General features: G+C 46.5%; 1 protein-coding gene across 2 annotated transcripts in view; it reads left to right on the forward strand.

Moving 5' to 3' along the window:
* The window catches only part of JARID2 (jumonji and AT-rich interaction domain containing 2), a 272,215-nt gene that overhangs the window by 162,594 nt on the left and 87,808 nt on the right, over nucleotides 1-21,813 (forward strand). For both annotated transcript variants that reach the window (XM_040353752.1, XM_040353751.1), the window contains exon 6: nucleotides 2,638-2,864. In XM_040353752.1, the coding sequence (XP_040209686.1) occupies nucleotides 2,638-2,864 (227 nt within the window). The remainder of the gene's footprint in view (nucleotides 1-2,637; nucleotides 2,865-21,813) is intronic.

Below are 21,813 nucleotides of genomic sequence, written 5' to 3' on the forward strand. Positions count from 1 at the left end.
CTCTTTTTTCTTCGTTCCTTTCGAGACTTATCTCACTAGGGAGTTATTACTGTGATGAGCTGTAAATAGTAGGGGTGCGCATCTTCACTGGCCACACAATTCGATTGCGATTATCATGTCAACAATTCGATTAGGCTCCGCGGTGCATCACGATTACAGAGCAAGTGCGCATGGCTTTCATCCAAAAAAATTAAAGTACTCAATTTTTTTATTCTATCTGTTCCTGCATGTAGCAAAGTCTAAACACAGCAGACAACTTAAAGGAGCTCAAGGCTCTCCCCCCAAAATACTAAAGGAGATGATCAGAGACTGCAGACATAATACAAGAGATGGTTAGAGACTGCAGACATGCTACAGGAGATGATCAGAGCCTGCAAACATAGTACAGGAGACTATCAGGGACTGCAGACATAGTACAGGAGACAATCAGAGACTGCGGACATAGTACAGGAGACGATCAGAGACTGCGGAACATAGTACAGGAGACGGTCAGAGACTGCGGACATGGTACAGGAGACGGTCGGAGACTGCGGACATGGTACAGGAGGTGGTCAGAGACTGCGGACATGGTATATGAGATGATCAGAGACTGCGGACACAGCATCATACTGGGAATAATAAGAGCCGACATTTTGTGTTTTTATTTCTGACAATCTAATGGTGTCCTGTGTCCCCTCCCAAGCTGTTTTCACATTCAGGGAGATATCACACTATTTCTCCTGTCTATATTTCTCCTCCATACAGTCCAGTTCCTGCCTGCAGTGACAATGACTTATCACAAGTGACACATCAGATTCCACTACATGCCTTTACCCCCCCAGTGTCCCCGGAACACAGCACCCCCCTCCTCCTCTGTTCTTACATGCTGCTCTGCGCACACTACTCGGGTGATAGAGGATGATTGGAGGGAACGTGCTTGTGTCATTGCTGTCCCTCTGACCAGGGCGATCTGCCTGCTCACCATCCCCTAGATCTCCATTCCATCTCAAGTCAGCAGGGAATTCTCAGTATTTGTTTGTATATGCCGCGCTCATGTGACTAACTGCCCGACCCGCCTCTCTCCTCTCACGTCTCTCCTGGCGTCAGCCCCACCTACTGACTGTAACTATCAGAGCAAAAGATAGGCGGGCGGGGCTGACGCCAGGAGAGATGTGAGACGTGAGAGGAGAGAGGCGGTTCGGGCAGTCAGTCACATGAGCGCGGCATATACAAACACTACACTATGAAATTAGGTAACAGCCGCACGGATTGCTCTCCCGGGAGGGGTGGGGCTAGACATCGATTATTGCGGTCGCATGCATCGGTGCCGCATCGGGGACACCCGAATAGCGATGCATCGATTAAATTCAGGAAACCACCTAGTAAATAGTCTTATTGCTGGTTTCTCAACATTCATTAAAGCGGTAGTAAAGTCAGAAAACATGGCTGCCCCATTCAGGGTAATGCCATAATGTGCTACATTGTACTGCATAATAGCACATTATGGCAGACTTGACTGTCAAATGAGGCCCTCCATCAGCATGCCATCACCACTGCCAGGGCTTCCATCTTCACCTGGTTTTCCCTCTGGGATTCACACACTCCAGCCATTTGAATGGCCGAGCCACGATCACATCGCTCCCACACATGCGTACATGAGTCATGATCATGGCACAGCACTCTGTGTGCCATCACTGCAAACCGCAGTGCGCATGTGCTGGTGACAACACTGGCTGCTGAGATTGTGAATATCTCCTAAACGGAGCATATTTATGAGATATCTATGTTGGAAATTTTTGACCGTGTAATAAATAGTTTTGTTACCTAGTCTATTAGGGGCAGTTTTAGATCTAGAATAGTATTGGTGCATTTAGAATTTTTACTGGCATGCTATGAAGAGATCTTAGAGATAGGAAATTGTGTAAGTATATTGGCCATCTGGTGACTCATGAAACAATAATGATTTTAATATTTTTTTTTTTTTAATGCAATTTTCACTGAAGGGTAATGAATCTAACTTTATGCTTAAAAAATTATATAGTGGTGGTTTTTTGTTCTTATAAAAAAGGGAGTACAATTTATCTTTCTTGCTTTGGGCATAGTAATACCTTGTCCCGGTTAAGTCTTAACATCAGGATGGCTGCAGATTGCCTAGCTGTGCTTTATACACTTGGAGAGAATATAGTGGGGAAAAAAACATGCGTGTACTCAGAGGGTCAACATACTGTGTGTTAACTTTCTAAGCACTTCTGTGTGAAATTCAATAACCATCCATTGGTAGGCTGCTGGTCATGTAATCTTATATGGAGCACAGTTAAAAAGGTAAAGTGATCTGTTTAAATTATATCTTCTTCTTTTATAACGCAAACTAAAATACTTCTCCAATTTGGTGTAACTTGAGGATATTTCAGTTTAATTGCAAGCGTTTACAGCGTGATAAATGTAATTGTATTCTATAAATATTTCGCAAGCAGAAGGCTATTGTTATATGTGCTTTTCTCAAGCTTACATTGTATACCAGAGACCCATTACTTCTTAAAATGTGTTTCTGCAGAATACATGGTTTTACTAATTGTTAAAAGCACAACTGTCTTTCTGAACTTGTTGCAGTACCTGTAACTTAAAACAATGTAATGTGTTTTTTGTGTTTCTTTGTAGTTAACGGGTCTTACAAATCCTTGAGGGACAAAGAAACTTCTCACAAACACAAAAGCAAAGAGTCCACCCCAGGGAAAGAGAGGAACAGTGACCATAAAGCCCAGAGCCGGAGAGAGTCTGCCGCTGCTAACCACCAACATGCTTCTAACACGGGCTCACATGCCAAAGGGCTCGCTGCTAACAACCACCACAGTCATCTTAGATCGGCTCAGGACTTAAGAAAACAGGTGAGTAATCTCTGTAGTGGCACAACTTATTTGGTTGCATTGGATGCACACACACGCCTCTCAATCCTCTATATGGGATGTGGGTTTTATCCTGTACTTCATTTGGTGAAATGAATAGTAGGCTTTTACACAATGTCAGATATTCAAAAAATGTGTGTAGTCTAAAATAATTTATATCCTAATCGTACATGACACAGTCCTAGACCATGGGTTATATGCGGCTACCTTCAGGTGATTAGACACTGGCAAAAGGTTTTATGGAAATGACCCCCCCCCCCCCCCCCCCCCCAGTGCAACCTCACTCTGTGGGACTCCAGTTAGGTGATGAACCTCTTCTCGACTTAGCCAAAGTATCTACAGCAATTTATTTTTATTGTTTTACTTCTCAGTCTTTAATGGGTAGATCTCCAGGCTTCTGCTCATGCAAGCTTTGGCCACCAAGTGCTTCAAGCTGTCATCTGAGAGTTTGGGGTCTGTCAACCCTGGTTTCCGTGTTTTCCTATTTGCCATTGGTTATTGTTTCTCACCACTAAATTTATTGCTTGAGGATGTCCCTTCTCTCCCCCATACCGCAGTCTGTGTCCCTCCCCAGTCCTGCAGTTTGTGTCTCTTTTGATTCACCGCACACCCTGTGGTCTTTTTTTTCCCGCATTTCTACCATTATTATTTGGTAAACTGGAGGTAATAAATAACACGTGGAAGACCAGGAAACTCTGATACAACAGTTCTTAGCATGTGGGTGGTACTTTAACAAGGACTATGTTACCAGAACAGCTGATAACAGAGCAGGGGTGCAGTCATACTTGGTAGACAGATAGCATGGTCACAATTTTCTAGAGTCCCCAGACAGTGGAGCCAGAAGTGGTATCCCTGCTCTGTCCCTCATCAACAGAAACCTCTCCCTGGTTGTAAATACACTGTCCCCAACCAGTGAGTCTTGACCCTACTCTATCCACTTAGCAAATGTGCTCCAACTGCAGTGCTATTTTTAGTATTGCCCTCACTAAAGATGGCCGCAGAAGTCCACCAGCACTGCATTGTCGGACAACTGCTACTCTAAACCTCTATTCTCCCTGTACAGTGGCCAGCTACAAAGCACCACCTACAGAAGGGACGATAAATGGCACCAGCCCAGCCCCTCCCTGGGATCTCAATGTTTTCTCCTTATTCCTGTGGGTCTTTGTGTTCCTCCACCAACACCCCTCCGCAGTCCAGACCTGCAGTGTGTGTGTCTTTCCTAGTCCCTAGTCTTTGTGCCTCCTCCTCCGTCTCACGGTCTCTGTATCCCCCTAGTGCTGTGGGCCCTGTTTCCCCCCCCTAGTCTTGTAGTCTCTGTATCCCCAAACCCCCCTCCCCTGTGGTCACACCAAACGTTTGGTATGGGCAATAGTGTTCCTCAGCCCCCGACTGTGTGTTTACAGAATTTTTTTATAATTATTTCTTTATCGTACATCACGGGACACAGAGCGGCATATTCATTACTATATGGGTTATATGGAGTACCTTCAGGTGATGGACACTGGCAATCTCAAAAACAGGAAGTGCCCCTCCCTATATAACCCCCTCCCATAGGAGGAGTACCTCAGTTTTTTCGCCAGTGTCTTAGGTGTTGGTCATGGTTTAGCTTGCCTCCACATCCTTGGGATTAAGGTGGGCTAACCGGTTCTGTCCAAAGGCCTCAGTGCTAAAGTGGTCAGCAACCGGACCCCAAACCATTGGGGTATAGCCCATAATGCTTTCTGTCACAGAGAGCTGGACTCTGGGCCCAGAACTTAGAAACCTTTGGGGGCCTAATGTTTCTGTTGCCAGGGTGCTATATGGGCCCAGGACAGTGGATCCTTCATAGGAACCCAGGGCCTGAAGGTCTAGACGCCCCACGGAGATGGGGGAAGATTGGACCTCTTGCTGTGCAAAGTCCTGCGGCATGGAGCAGGTAAGTGAAGGGGAAACTTGCGGAACTTGGTTCGCAGCAGGTTTTGTCTGGGGGAAGGTCACAGCGGGACATGCCTATGGTTTATGCGCTGCATCTGGCAAGTTGAGTCACATATATTAAGATAGGATGACCCTATATGTGTATAATCCCCATAATTGTGACCTCCCTGGTAGTATTGCAACTGGTGCTAGTAGCATTGAAAAGGGCCTGTGTGTATAGTGACAATTCTCTTTAAGAGAAGCCCCTGGGAATCTATTGAGGTTTCTTATGTAGAGAGTGAATGCTCTTACCTGCAAGCCTGCTCAGAGAGGTCCAGGCGGTTGCTGCAGAAAGATAAATGCCGCTCTGTGGATCCTGGCCTGGACGGCAGGATCAGCCTCTGACCTCCTCGTGTGGGCCTCCCCCCCCCCCGCGCCGGCGGGCGCGCGCGCGCGCGTCCCCGTGATATGGGCGCAATTTCGCGCCGTTTTTCTGAAGGGGAAGGGCGGGCCCGTAGGTAAAAGGAAGGGGCGGCCCTTCCAAAAGAGTTCCCAGCTCAGTGATGTGTTGGAACTGAGAGAGGAAGGACCAGAGCGGCAGAGTGGGGCGCCGAGGACACACAGTGGCCAAAGAAAAGTATTACAGTCTTCAAAAAGACTGTCTTTCACCCTAAAGATAGGGTTTCTTTTTTCTTTTTCTTTTCAGCAGTTTTTATTGGCAAATACTACTAAAGGGGGACAGAATGGGTTTTTTCTTTCTTTGGTTTAAAAAAAAAAAAAAAAAAAAAAGGAAACAAACCAAGATTAATAGGGAAAGGCATTTTTTTCCCCAGAAAGGGTTTGTGGGCAACAACTATTTATTTTCCCAAACACCATTAAGTAGCGGGCGTACCTCGGTATTGTACCATGGCATCTGGTTCGGAGGGTACAAAAGGTGGGGATTCCCCCAGAGGGTCCGGGGTCTCGGACAAAGTCTTACCGCTACTTTCCCCAGAAGGAGCCTTGGTGAGACCATCGGGATCTGGGGCTGGAGTTGGCACGGGTCAGTCCAACCCTAGGGTGGTCACGGACGAGGTACTGTCCACCTCTCTAAAGGAGATGGAAAAAAGAGTGGAAAAAATGATAGCCAAGGCTATGCGGGGCAGAAAACGGAATAGATCTCCGTCGCCCGAGCGTGAACCCTCAGATGAGGAGGTCCCTTCCGCAGAGGAATGGGAAGACCTCTTGGACAAGGACCAAGTAGGTTCAGGGATCGAGGATCCGGGTACGGAGGAGTCTGGCGCAGCCTCCCAAGGGGAGAGCTGGTGGGTTCAAGTTTTAACAGACTTGGTCCATAGGACGTTCAACTTGCCAGTACCAGATCTCCAAGTATCAACGGTCTCAGCTTTGGGCTCACTAAGAGCGCCTCAAACCAATGCGGTTTTTCCGATCCATCCTCTACTAGAGGAAGTTATGTTCCAAGATTGGGCCAAGCCAGATAGAATCTTTGTACCACCAAAGAGATTCTCTGCCTTATATCCTATGGAAGAGAAATTTTCCAAGAGATGGGCAGCCCCGGCTGTAGACGCAGCCATCTCATGTGTTAACAAGTCTTTAACATGCCCTGTAGAAAACATACAGGTGTTCAAGGATCCGGTTGATAAACGCTTGGAAACGCTACTTAAAACCTCCTTCACTACTGCAAGGGCAGTAGTGCAGCCAGCTGTGGCTGCAATTGGGGTTGCGCAAGCATTATCGGATCAAGCTAAGCAGATGCTTAAACTTATTCCTGCCCAGCAGGCAGAAGAATTTTCGGACGTCCCTAGGGCCATACGATTTACGGTAGATGCGATTAAGGATTCGATCCAGCAAGCATCACGTCTATCATTATCCCTTATCCATATGAGAAGACTCTTATGGTTAAAGAGCTGGGAGGCAGAGCCCCCATGCAAGAAGCTCCTGGTAGGGTTCCCCTTCCATGGAGGACGACTCTTCGGAGAAGACCTGGACAAATACATCCAGACCATTTCAAGCGGAAAAAGTACTCTTTTGCCCACCAAGAAGAAGTTTCGGGGGCCTGCGTTTAAACGACAGTACTCCCCTGGGCAGGGGCCCTCCAATACCAAACAGTATCGACGGCCTCCTGCAAGATCAAATTTTAACAAGTCGCAGGGACAGGCCGGCGCAGGCAAGAAGCAGTGGTTTCGCAAGCCAGCAAAGCCAGCCCCCAAGCCGGCCTTATGAAGGGGCGCCCCCACCCTCGAAGGTGGGGGGAAGACTGCGTCTCTTTACAGAGGTTTGGGAGGCCAGCATTCCCGACAAATGGGTACGGTCCTCCGTGGCTACAGGCTACAAACTAGACTTCCTAAAGTTTCCTCCTCCTCATTTTCAGGAGTCAAGAGTACCAAACGATCCGAAGAAGGGAGCCGCATTAATAGCGGCATTGAATCATCTACTCTCTCAGGAGGTAATAGTAGAGGTACCAGTCCAAGAACAGGGGCTAGGTTTCTACTCCAACCTATTCATTATCCCAAAGCCCAACGGCGATGTCAGGCCAATTTTGGACTTAAAAATGGTAAATGCATACCTAAAGGTCCGCTCATTTCGGATGGAATCCGTGCGGTCAGCAGTTGCCGTACTTCAGAAGGACGATTTTATGGCATCCATAGACATAAAGGATGCTTACCTTCATGTTCCAGTTTACCAGCCACATCAAAGATTTCTACGCTTCTCGGTGGCTCTACGTCATTTCCAATTCATGGCGCTTCCCTTCGGGTTGGCTACGGCCCCCCGGGTGTTCACGAAGGTCCTAGCTCCAATCCTAGCCAATCTAAGGATTCAAGGGGTCACAATCCTAGCATACCTGGACGACCTCCTAGTCATAGATCACTCGTCTCCTGGCTTGAAACAAGCAGTGGCCCTCACAGTTCAGTACCTCGAGAGGTTCGGCTGGGTCCTAAATCGAGAAAAATCAGCATTCCAGCCCACAAGGCAGTTGGAATATCTCGGCATGAGATTAGACACAGAACAACAGAGGGTGTTTCTGCCTCTGATAAAAGTCAAAGCCATCAAGGAATTAATTCTACTGGTTATAAGCAAGAAGGAACCAACTGTTCGCCAATGTATGCGGTTACTAGGCAAGATGGTGGCCACATTCGAGGCGGTACCGTACGCCCAGAGCCACACTCGCATCCTGCAGGCAGCCATCCTGTCAGCCTGGTGCAGGAGGCCACAGGCCTTAGATATCCCTTTGCCGCTCTCATCAAGAGTCCGACAAAGTCTGTGTTGGTGGTTAGACCCTCAGAATCTACTGAAGGGGAAGTCTTTCAGCCCAGTGGCTTGGAAGATAGTAACCACAGACGCCAGCCTAACAGGCTGGGGAGCAATTTTGGATGGTTGCACTCGCCAAGGCACTTGGGCAAGGCCAGAGAAGCAGTTGCCCATCAACATCTTGGAGCTCAGAGCTGCTCGACTAGCCCTCAGGGCTTGGACGTCCAAGTTGCAGGGGTTCCCGGTGAGAATTCAATCGGACAATGCCACGGCAGTGGCATACATAAATCACCAAGGGGGAACCAAGAGTCAAGCCGCTCAGAGAGAGGTGAGCTTGATTCTCCTATGGGCAGAAGCTCATGTGCCCTGCATATCGGCGATATTCATTCCAGGAGTGGACAACCTTCAGGCGGACTTTTTAAGTCGCCAGACTCTGTTGCCGGGGGAATGGTCTCTACATCCACAGGTCTTTCAGACACTCTGCCAGAGATGGGGAGTGCCGGACGTGGACGTCATGGCATCAAGACTCAACAAGAAACTAGACAGGTTCATATCCCGCTCAAGGGATCCGATGGCCTGCGGAACCGATGCGCTGGTTTGCCCTTGGCATCAGTTCAGACTACTTTATGTATTTCCCCCGCTCCAGTTACTACCCCGCCTGCTGCGCAGGATCAGGGTGGAGCACATACCAGTCATCCTGGTAGCTCCAGCATGGCCCAGAAGGGCATGGTATTCACTAATCCTAAAGATGGTAGTGGGAGACCCTTGGACTCTTCCTCTACGGCCAGACCTGCTATCGCAAGGTCCGATCCTCCACCCTGCCTTACGGCATCTAAATTTGACGGCCTGGAAGCTGAATCCCTGATTCTTAGGGGTAGAGGTCTGTCTCAGAAAGTAATCTCTACCCTAATCAGAGCCAGGAAACCGGTCTCTAGGGTGATTTATTACAGGGTCTGGAAGGCCTATGTAGGCTGGTGTGAGTCCAAGCGATGGCTTTCTCGCAAGTTTACCATCGATAGAGTATTAAGTTTTCTCCAGCTAGGAGTGGATAAAGGACTGGCATTAAGCACAATCAAAGGACAGATTTCAGCTTTGTCAGTGTGGTTTCAGCGGCCGCTGGCCACCCACTCGCTAGTTAAGACCTTCCTTCAAGGGGTCTTACGTATTAATCCTCCAGTTAAATCCCCGCTTTGTCCGTGGGATCTAAATCTTGTTCTGTCAAGTTTACAGAAACAACCTTTTGAGCCGTTGGCTGAAATTCCTTTGGTTTTACTGACAAGGAAGTTAGTATTTTTGGTCGCCATAGTTTCCGCCAGAAGAGTATCGGAACTGGCAGCCTTATCCTGTAAGGAAACCATATCTTATTTTGCATAAGGACAGGGTCGTTCTCCGCCCTCATCCTTCCTTCCTACCAAAGGTTATATCCAGTTTTCATCTAAACCAGGATTTGGTATTACCATCCTTCTTTCCTAAACCTACTTCCAGAAAGGAAGGGTTGCTGCATACCTTGGATATTGTCAGGGCCATGAAGGCCTATCTTAAAGCTACAGAGAAGATCCGGAAAACAGAGGTGTTGTTCATTTTACCGGATGGGCCCAAGAAGGGGCAGGCAGCTGCAAAATCCACCATCTCGAGGTGGATTAAACAGTTAATCACTCAGGCCTACGGCTTGAAAGGGTTGCCTCCTCCGTTATCATTAAAGGCTCATTCTACTAGGGCCATGGGCGCCTCCTGGGCAGCACACCACCAGATCTCTATGGCTCAAGTTTGCAAGGCGGCAACCTGGTCTTCTGTCCACACGTTTACAAAATTCTACCAGTTGGACGTAAGAAGGAATACGGATACAGCCTTTGGGCAGGCAGTGCTGCAGGCTGCAGTTTGAGACCCTCGGATTCCGGGGGGCTCCCTTTTGAGTTAAATTTAAAAATTTATTTTTTCTCAACTAAGTTGGATTTATTATGATTTGAGTATATGTCTAAATTAAATCCTTTTGTCTTAGGAAGATGTTCTCCCTCCCCTCATTGTAAGCATTGCTTTGGGACATCCCATATAGTAATGAATATGCCGCTCTGTGTCCCGTGATGTACGATAAAGAAAAAGAGATTTTTAATACAGCTTACCTGTAAAATCTTTTTCTTGGAGTACATCACGGGACACAGAGCTCCCACCCCTCTTTTGGGGACCATTTTGGGAGGCATACTGCTTGCTACAAAACTGAGGTACTCCTCCTATGGGAGGGGGTTATATAGGGAGGGGCACTTCCTGTTTTTGAGATTGCCAGTGTCCATCACCTGAAGGTACTCCATATAACCCATATAGTAATGAATATGCCGCTCTGTGTCCCGTGATGTACTCCAAGAAAAAGATTTTACAGGTAAGCTGTATTAAAAATCTCTTTTTTTGATCCTTTTGTTTTTGTAAGTGAGAGGACATTGATACAGTAATTATAGAGTATGTTGTGGGTACAAGCGCTGCAGAATGTATACCGTATGCAAGTTTAGACTTTATTTAGTCATGCTCCTTTAAGCCACCCCAATATTCAGTGCAATTTAGCCACAACCATTTTTTGCCACAGCATGCCGCATAGCTTCTACATGCCAGGTTGTCCCTCATTCTTAAGTTACAAATTTGGGCGATATGTCAGCTTCAACTATGTAACCCAGCATATGTACATAAGGTAGGTAAAAGGGGGGGACCGGGAATAGAAAGGTAGCGGCTGCTAGTACCGCAAACCCACACCAACTATCACCCAGGCAAAAAATGTATAAATGGACTTTCTCGGTACTGATAACTTAAATCAATATGGTAAAAAAATTCATTATACATAAAAACATACAGCTTTTTTTTTAAAACGGAGCGAAGACCATCAGCCTCACTTAAGATACAGCAATAGAATTTACAAACGGAAAGCCGTGGGGTATCTGGGATTGTGAGGTGGAGTCCTAGGAAGACCTCTACCGGTTTCACGGATAACTGCTTCTTCAGGAGGTAGTCAGGGGTCGAGGACCGTAGTGGAGCTCGCTGACCAGAGTCCCCTGTGGCGAACAAGGGGGAAGAAAAGAGGAGCTCTCCCTGGGCTGGAATACTGGAAAACGGCGTGGCTGTGCGGTATCCCATCTCTTTGGCTCCCTTAACCTCCACTGTTACCCAGTGTGTTGGGGGTCTCTTCTGGCTCACAGCTGATCACCTCCAGCTGCCTCGCCATTTTTGAACTCAAATACCTGCCTTAATGCCTGCTCCCCAGCCGCCCTTAACCTAGTGCTACTACTAGCATAGAGTATTATCTGCTTTTCTTCCCCCTTGTTCGCTAAAGCACTACTGAGCATCTTAGCAAATGGGGGCACACCTTTGTGTAGTTAGTATTAAGATGACAAAGCTTGTAGAGATAACGCAAACTAAGCTGTGCTGAGAGAAAATTTTACACCGTCATTACTGACCTGTAAATTCTAGTTGCCTGGCTGTTATGGCAATGCAGCAAGTTTTTGTCTGTTATTATTCATTGACCCAGTAACAAATAGGCAGATGAAAAAATCTTACTTTACTTGCAGCATGCTTCTCCCAAGTTGGTGACTGGTTTCAAGCCAGAGCCCCCAAAGCAAGGCAGTCAGGAATTCACAGCTGCAGCCTATACTTTACTCTCACTATAAAGAGACCCTGTGACCAACTTAAAAAAATGCTAGTGAAAATCCATTACCATGAGGAGTGAAGGGGTATACTATAGAGCACATTTGTCGAACACAAGACCAACGGACAGTATCTGGCCTGCAAAGTCATTTCATGTGGCCCTCGCATCTCTCCTGCAGCTAGGACACCCCCCTCGTCTTTGCACCCACCAGTTTCAGCAGTTGGCAGCAGAGAGGGGGGCAGAACTCCTCCTACAGATCCTACACCTCTCTGTGCAGCTGCAATACCCCCTCATCTCTTTCTCCCCTTGACTCAGCATTTAGTAGAGCCTGGCAGCAGATTCAAGCCCTTCTCTGGTCCTCCTCCAGGCCCTGCACTTTCTGCTTCCCAGCTCCACCCACAGCTTCTTCCTGTCTGCAGCACAAGGTAAAGGGGTGCACTGTGATGTTAAGGAGTGTGGGCGATTCTTGGGTTCTTGTGGTTGGGAGCTCTTGACATCAGATGTAAGGGGGGGGGGGGGATGCTCTTGACATCATCTTCTAATTTTTATGAGAATACAATTCTATGCCAGTTAAAAAGAAGGGTTGCACACCACTGGTATAATCCACAAGGAATTATTGGAGACTGTCCAGACAGAACACCATGGCAGAAACATGTTCTGTCTGAGCAGTATCGAATAAAGTTTCTTGTGGATACCAGCAGTGTGCTACCCTCCTTTCTAGAGTGTGAACGGGCTCCATATCGCACTGTGCCTGCCCTTCAAAGCTTAAGTCTTAAGTTAGAAAAAACAGTAATAATTGAATGCAGAGGCAATCATTTAATATGATAGAGTAAATACATTTATATAGTCTTAGGGCCCGTACACACGACCGAGTTTCTCGGCAGAATTCAGCCGAAAAGAGAACATGTTCTCCATTTCCTCGTTCAATGAGGAAAGTCGGCCCGCCGAGATCTCGGCGGCTTCCACACTGAACTCGAAGAGGAACTCGATGTGTTTGGCATATCGAGTTCCTCGGACGTGTGTACGGGGCCTTACAGATACAGCCGGTCCTTGAGGGCAAGCATAATGCTGATGTGGCCCACAATTAAATTGAGTTCGACACCCCTGCTATAGAGTGTCATTTAAACAATCATGCTTTTTTTTGATAAATGCACATATCTTATAGGAGGCTTATTCTTAAATGGTGACAAGGACTGTTTAATAATGTGCTGCCACACATCAAAACAGTGAGCGGCACCTGATGTCTATTAAGATTTGGGGATGTCAGATACTGCAGGCTCTGTTTGGCCATCTCTTGATGTTTGGAATACATAAATGTTTGGTGCTGCCAAGCTTTCACATTTATGCTATGGAGAGGTTAATGTGGAGAAAGAGAAGATTTTTTGGTCCTAACATTTCCATCCCTTCACCCTTCCCACCTCCCCAATACACTAAGATGTATCACAGTATGCACGTTTAAAATGCCAAAAAGAACAGCCCTGAATCCGTTTCCATCTGTGTGTTGTGATGCATCAAAATGCATTACTGAAATGTGCTACCCTGGTGTGTTTATTACACGTTCCTGCAATGCATAGGTGTAAATCAAGTCTTCAGCTGTGCTCTAAGGAGCCCATTCACATGCTAATCCAATAACTTCTGTGCTTTTTGAGTTACTTCTTGACTGCCAGACAGCTAGCATGTTCGGATAGTCATCAGAGGTATTCCCTATGTGTCTTTAGAACAGAACTGACAATCATAGACAGAATGAAGTACTGCCAACATGATGTGTGCGCATTGCAGTAACCAACAGCAGCCAGGGATTTGATGATGGAGTAAAATCAATATAAGACAAATCTTAATTGGTTGCATGAATGCAGCAGCCTAATGTATTTTTGAACATTGCTCTTTGCCTTATTGATTATGTCCACCAACCGGTCCAGTATTACTGGCAAAATCTAAAACCAAACCCTTTTGTCCTAGCAGTGGAGGCAAAGAAGTAATGAGGTGTGGGGCTGTGTTACTCCAAGACAGGGTCAAATGAGGAAAATGGGAATTCAATTTATTGATCCGCAAAAACCACTGTAAACTATTTTTAGTCTCCTTAACCACAGACCCGGACCAATATGCAGGCTAAGGACCCAAAGTGTTTTTACAATTTGGCACTGCGCTGCTTTAACTGGTAATTGCACGGTCATGCAATGTTGTACCGAAACAAAATTTGCGTCCTTTTCTTCCCACAAATAGAGCTTACTTTTGATGGTATTTGATTGCCTCTGCGATTTAAATTTTTTGCGATATAAACGGAAAAAGACAGAAAATTTGGAAAAAATATATTTTCTACTTTTTGTTATAAGAGAAATCGAATAAACTCGATTCTAGTCATACATTTAGGCCAAAATGTATTCAGCCACATGTCTTTAGTAAAAAAAATCACAATAAGCGTAAAAGTTATAGCGTCTATAAACTAGGGTACATTTTCTGGTATTTACACAGCTTTTAATTTATGACTGCCTATCTCATTTCTTGAGGTGCTAAAATGGCAGGGCAGTACAAAACCCCCCCAAATGACCCCATTTTGGAACGTAGACACCCCAAGGAAATTGCTGAGAGGCATGTTGAGTCCATTGAATATATATATTTTTTTGTCCCAAGTGATTGAATAATGACAAAATTGTTTTTTACAAAAAGTTGTCACTAAATGATATATTGCTTACACATGCCATGGTTATATGTTGAATTGCACCCCAAAATAAATGTTGCTGCTTCTCCTGAGTACAGGATACCACGTTTTTGGGAGCCTAGCCGCGTATGGGGCCCCAAAAACCTGAAGGCGGTGATTGGTTTTTGGGGTCCCGTACGTGGCTGTACTCCCAAAAAGTCTCACACATGTGGTATCCCTGCACTAAAACACACTATATTGCCCAAATTATTACATGGATACCAAATACGACATACTTTAAAATTGCGCACAAACGCGCAGTGGCGACAAACTACATACATTTTTAAAAGCCTTTACAGGTTACGACATTAGATTTACAGAGGAGGTCTACTGCTAAAATTACTGCCTTCGATCTGACCTTTGCGGTGATACCTCACATGCATGGTGTAATTGCTGTTTACATATGACTCCAGACTGACGCTTACGTTTGCCTTTGCGCAAGAGTAGGGGGGGGGGGCATGGATGCTTTTTTTTTTTTTTTTTGCTTTTTTTTTGGCTTTTTTTTTTTTTTTGTAAACTGTTCCTTCCATTTTATATATTTTTTACCATTTTTATTGTTATCTCAGGGAATGTAAATATCCCCTATGATGGCAATAGTTAGTGACAGGTACTCCTTTTTTTTAAAATAAAATGGGGTCTATTAGACCCTAGATCTTTCCTCTGCCCTCAAAGCATCTGACCACACCAAGATCGGTGTGATAAAATGCTTTCCCAATGACGTTGTTTATATTCGAGGGGGACATTCCCTCTCACTGCTTGTAAAAGCAGTCAAGAGGCTACTTAGCCAATAGGATTGCTTTTACATGAAAAGAATAATACCAAGATGATACCTAAACCCACAGGCATCATTCTGGATAACCATTCAAACTCCAGCAACATACCAGTACGTTGATGGTTCTTGTTGGACACGTATTGTAATCCTTTTTTTTCATGCAGCCTGTTTGCTAAACGAAAAAAAGATTGATTGGTGGGTATGCCCACCATTAGAATACCTCCCTTCATCCACCCACTTCTAATGATGGGCATACATGTGCCATTTATATATGCCGAAGCATGGGGGCATCCTCCCACAAAAAAAGTTATGCCGCCCGGTCGGACTTTTCCACGGGCAAGCCTCTGTCAGAATTTCGACCGTATGTACGCGGCATTAAAAAGTTAGGGCTCATGCACACGGTCGGACTTTTCCACAGGCAAGCCTTTGTCGGAATTTTGACCGTATGTACGCGGCATTAGGAGCAAAAATCGCTCCTTCGCCCCTTATGCCCCCATGCTTCGGCATATATACTATTTTTTTAACTGTGGTGGTGAAATCACCTCCTACAGCACTGGAGTCACGGCTTTACATATCATGGGAGCAAATTCTGTTGCTGTCAAGATAAATAAATACGTGCAACAGCTGAATGGCGTACCTGAAAACAGTAAAGTAAATTACATACCTGAAAAGCAAGCATGATAAAACATAATAACAATAAAACATTGCAGAATAGAATACAGTAAAAATGAGCAGAACAATAGAGAGAGAGAATAGAGAGGGCGAGAACAATAAAACGACAACTATTTATTTATTTTTATTTTATTTTTGTGTTTTTTTTTTTAACACTTTTTTTTGTAACTTTAACTGTTCAATTTTTCAGTTCCAGGTTTGGGTCTCTCAAAATGCGATGGCATCTTGGGAGACACTGTGTAAGTGTGCCTAGCCTGTGAAATGCTTTACCCTACGCTAAAAATTCACTCGTGTGTGGAAGCGATCAAAACATTTCCCAATGCAAAGACCAGGATTGTCAGGACATCGGGGACAATAACGGGTGTCACGCCTATATCCCTGCTTGCTACAGACACGACATCTTCTTTGGGGGGCTCGTTGGGTAGGGGTACTCTCGAGGACATACAGAAAATGCCTCTCATGCAGTCGGCTTACTGCATTTGGTTGGGAATGGTAAGGTGTTGAACCGCCTGGATACAGGAGTTCTAAGATGATCTCATCCTGGAATTGAAAGAAAGGATCCAGTCCGTCCTGAAGCTCTGTATATGACATGAGCATTCAGTAAAGCCAATTGAAATTAGTACAGAGACACTTTTTTGTACCAGCCTCACGCCTTACGGGCAATATAATACGGTGCCAACAACTGGTCGTGGAGGTCCACCCCTCCCATATTTTTGTTATATTGGTGGACACAGATGGGTTTCTCCACAACACCAGCCGCTGTACAAATTTGTACTGTCGTGTCTGCGTGAAGGATGGTAAGAATGAATCTACAAGCCGCAGGGGAAAACCCCGGCGATTCGTTTGCACAGTGCCACATGCTCCAATCTGATGATCAAACAAGTGACTAAAAAGTGTCACACTCGTGTAATAATTGTCCACATACAAGTGGTGCCCCTTTCTGAATAAGGGTGACACCAAGTCCCACACAATCTTGCCAGCACTCCCTATGTAATCTGGGCAGTCCTCCAGCTTTACCTGATTATCTTTTCCCTCATAAACCATAAAGCTCCATGTATAGCCTGTTGCCCTGTCACAGAGCTTCTAGAGCTTGACCCCGTATCTGGCACGCTTGCTGGGAAGGTACTGCTTGAAAGACAAGCGGCCAGAAAATTTAATTAGGGACTCATCAACGCAGACAACTTGATGGGGAGTATACAAGGCTGCAAAACGTTTGTTGCAGTGGCTTGAAGGGCTGAATTTTGTAGAGCCGGTCGTATTTAGGGTCTCCACGTGGACGACAAGGTTCATTGTCATTGAAATGCAAGAACCGCAGGATCGCCTCGTATCGTTTCCTGGCCATGGAAGCAGAGAACACGGGCATATGGTCATGTGGACTTGTGGACCAATAAGTCCGCAACTTAGGAAATTGGTGTATGCCCATGTTGAGGCAAAGGCCCAGAAAGGTTTTAAATTCGGAAACCGTAACTTGTTTCGATTCTCTGGCAAGGATTGACTGGGGATTAGCTGCAATGTAATTACCAGCATATAAATTACTCTGGTCCACAATAGATCTATAGAGATCTTCCGTGAAAAACAGCGAATAAAAATCAAGTGACGTAAAATCAGCTGTTTCCACCTGAATACCGGGTTGGCCAGTGAATGGGGGAAGTACGGGTTCTGCAGAAGTGGTGGGGACCCAATCGGGATAGGCAAATTCTGCAGAAAGGGCACTATGGGCACGACGGGCCTGTCTTTGTCTTTTTCTTGGTGGCAGCGGGACACTACTTGTGCTTGCCACCTCGCCAGCTTGAACTGCACTTATGATACTGCAGTGATGAATGACCAGGGTGTACTAGGCCGCTGGTGCTTGCCAGTTCACCAGAAGGAATAGCGGCGCTAGTACTGGCTCTGTGCTCCATACAAGGGTCCTGCGGTTCTTGCTCCTCAACAACATCAGAATGGGGTCGTGTACGCCTGGCCTTAGCAGGGACCACAACTTCGTTGACAGAGCTATCTGACATGGAGCTGCTGTCTTCTACGGGGATGTATTCTGAGTCGGAATCTGACAGATGCGTGACCTCCTCTTCACTATCTGTCATGCTCAGAAACTCGTAGGCCTCTTTACTAGTGTACATTCGCTTTGCCATTTTGTGCTCTAGATTCTGTGGTACACTAGTAAGGATTCACAGGTAAAAAAGCACTTGACCTGTCAGCAAATGTAGAAAACGCTTTAAAAAAACTGTTAGCGATCGCAGGGATCAGGCCTGACTCTGCGAACGCTGCAGTTATGTGTGTTGTGTTTTGTAAATGACAGTGATCGATCGATACTGCACTTGGGTGGGCTGGGCGGAGGGGCAAAATGAAGGTGCTAGCGGGTATCTGGGCTGATCCCACGCTTTGTGCGTGGGTGTGATACTGACACTAACCTAACGCTGCCTGGGGCGACGCAGACCCTGACTGACGCTAACATTTTATTGATATCACCCGCCGGGCGATCAGGGGGTTAAACCTTTATTGAGTTATATACGGCGGGTGCCCTGATGCTATAAACAGCAAACTAACTAACCAGCGTCACTCGTAACACTTATACGGTGATCCCTGGTGAAAGGGTTAACTAGGGGGCAATCAGGGGGTTAAAACCTTTATTAGGTAATATATGGGGGTACCTGACGCTATATAAAAACCTGGCGGCGAACCTAAATAACTGGCTAACCAGTGACACTTATACGGTGATCACTGGTAAAAAAGGGTTAACTCTAGGGGCAATTAGGGGGTTAAAACCTTTATTAGAAAATTAATGGGGGTACCAGACGCTATAAAAACCTGGCGGCGAACCTAAAAAAATAACTGGCTACCTAGCGGCACCAGCGACACTAATACAGTGATCAGAAAAAAGATTGCTTAGTGACACTGGCGATAGGGGGTGAAAGGGTTAACTGGGGGAGTGATCAAGGGGTTAATCCTTTATTGAGGGGGGGGTAGGGGGCTACCCTGGACCTAAAGGGGCCTTAAGCTAATGTCCCTAACACTTTTTACAGTCACAAATGACACTAAATGCAGTGATCAGTAAATAAATGATCACTGCAATCAGTGACACTGTGACTGGGGGCATGATCGGGGGGTGACTGGGGGGTGAAAAGTGTGCCTATGTGTACTGTGTCAGTGTGCTGTTTGGTGCAACTCACGTTGGATGTCTTCTCTCCACGAGCTCCGGTCAAAAAGACCGCCTCGTGGAGTGTGACATCACTTCCTCTGCCTGTGTTTACATTACACAGGAAGAGGAAGCATCTGATTCGCTGGGAGCGATCGCGAGGGGGTGGCCAGAAACCAATGGCTGCCCCCTCATACCGGATCGCTCCCACAGCAAACCGGACCGCCTCATGTACTGGGGGGGTCCGGTCGGACCCGCGGGAAGGCAGCCACGTACAGATACGTGATTGTACGTGCCATTCTGCCGACGTATATGTACATGCGGCGGTCCTTAAGTGGTTAAGTTTTATAAATCAATTCCTGTGTTAGCAGAGGGACTTCTTAGAGATTTAGAGCAGGGGTCCCCAACCACCGTGCCATAGCCTCTCTGCAGCGGGTGAGAGCAAGCGGGCGTCATGAGGGAAGAGTTAGACGTGCAGGTGAGAGAGCCGAGTAGTGGGTGGGTAAGAAAACTGGGCAAGCAGATGAGATAGCAGAGAGATTACTTTATCTCTCACCACCCTGCCTAACCGCTGTTCTGCCCTCAGCGGGCAGCAGAGAGATTACATCATCTCTCACTGCCGCCCTCACTCTGGGACCAGCCAATGCACATCATGTGCTAAAAAGCTGGGAAGAGAAACCTCTTTCTTCGCTGTCACTGTTGCCTGGTGGCAGGCGACATTACAACCTGCATTTAGTGGCAAGTGACAATCCGCATCAGGTGACGTGGCAAGTGACAAGCTTCATCTGGTGGCAGGTGACGTGGCAAGTGACAATCAACATCTGGTGGCAGGCAATGTGACAAGCTGCATCTGGGGCAGGCGATGTAGCAAGTGACAAGCTGCATCTGGTGGCAAGTGATATGCTGCATCTGGTGGCAAGTGATGTGGCAAGTGACATGGCAAGTGACCAGCTGCATCTGGTGGCAGTTGCCAGTGGCAAGTGACACACTTAAGGCTCCCACTGATTCTGCAATATGGTTAGTTGAACTATTTAATTTTTGATTACAATGTAATAATAGAAATAAAGCACTTCAATGATCCTGACACCATATCAACCATGATGCAGTGATTGAAGAGCCAAAACCAGCCATTGCCCGACAAATTGCCTGCAAAAAAAACGCACAGTTTTCTTTTTCATGCAGCTGGTCCCTTGTGCCAAAAAGGTTGGGGACAGCTGTTTAGAGGGAGGAGGTGTTGCATTTCAGGGTTTTCTGCTGTTCCCTTACATGACCTTTACACAACACTATAAACTCAATTTCTAAAATAAAGGTTTTATTTGCTGCTTTAGAAAAGCTCAGTCTTTTTAAATACATTGATGTCAGCAAAATGTAAACATATTTGAATTATCTATGAATTTGTTTTAAACCACTTCCCGCCCGGCCTATAGCAAAATGATGGCCAGGCGGTGGTTGTTATCCTGACTCTACGTCATATAATGTCCAGCAGGATAACAGCTGCCACGCGCCCATGGGGGACGCGCATCGCGGTGATCTGTGGTGCGGCGTGTCAGTCTGGAACACCGCTATACCGATCTCGGTAAAGGCTCTTTACCAAGTGATCAATCGCGGCTGATCAAGATGTAAACAGGAAGAGACGTTGATCGGCTTTTCCTCACTCCTTCCCTCACTCCTTCCCTCACTCCTTCCCTCACTCCATCTCTCACTCCATCTTCCCTGGTGGTCCTCGCGGCTCTCCTGACAGGTGAGGATCTGTGCTGATTGTTTATCAGCGCATCCCCACACTGGACCACCAGGGAAGCCCCTAATATGTGGATGGCCAGGTACGTCCCCCCATGGCCATCCACATATGCGCAATATATGCCAATCAGTGCCCACAAATGGGCACTGACTGGCACCATTATGGAGCAAATCAAATCAGCAGTGCCCATCCGTGCCACCTATCAGTGCCACCCATAAATAACAATTAGGGTTGTCCCGATACCGATACTGGTATCGGTATCGGTGCCGATACTAAGCATTTGCAAGAGTATCTGTACTCGTGCAAATGCCCCGATACCAAAAACCGATACCTTCGGGCTCTATACTTTCAGCTGTCAGCAGGAATTCCCTGCCAACAGCTGAAAAGTAAAGAAAAAATGCTGGCAATTACTGGTTGTTAAGGAACGGGGCCGACCGCTTCCTTAACAACCAATCACGTGTCCTTCTCTCCCCACCTCCTCCTCCCCTCTCACCAGCTATCAGCAGGCTCGGGACAGCATGTCTGTGGAAACTTCCTGCATTAGAGGTGAGCAAGCCCAGCTCCCCCCATTCCACTGTCTTCTCCCTTCTGCCGGGTGCAGCTCTCACATTTAGCTCTGCTCATCGCACTGATCTGACTTTTTCCTGGCAGCTGCATGGCTCTGCACACAGCAAGGCTTCTCCCCATGCCCTGTGTGTCCGTACTTAGCCTGGTGGAGCCACCTCCCCCCCTCTCCCCCTCTCCCCCTCTCCAGCCTCTCCAGCAAGCAGAGGCACAGACAGTGTGACACACGGCCAGCACCACTGCAGCAGGTCAGTGTTTGATCAGATTAGATTCACTGTTCTTTGCCAGTCATTTTTGTTTTGTTATTTAAAACTATATAATTAGAATTTGACACAGCAGCGCAGCACATATATTGTATACTTATTTTTAGTGGGAAACATACACTGGGTGTTTGCACCAGCTGAATGTGTTCAATCATGTTTATTTAAGTAGCAGCCAAACATTTTGTTTTGTTTTATTTGAATAGAGAGCAGTAGCCAGGATTGTGACTCCCCTCCCCACTTTATCAGCCCTCCCTTTTTTTTTTTTCTCAGTTACCAGTCTGCCCTGCCACCACACACACTCCCAGTCTGCCCTGCCACCACACA

Source organism: Rana temporaria, chromosome 5 (genome assembly GCF_905171775.1).
Source record: "Rana temporaria chromosome 5, aRanTem1.1, whole genome shotgun sequence".
In the NCBI taxonomy this organism is placed as follows: Eukaryota; Metazoa; Chordata; class Amphibia; order Anura; family Ranidae; genus Rana; species Rana temporaria.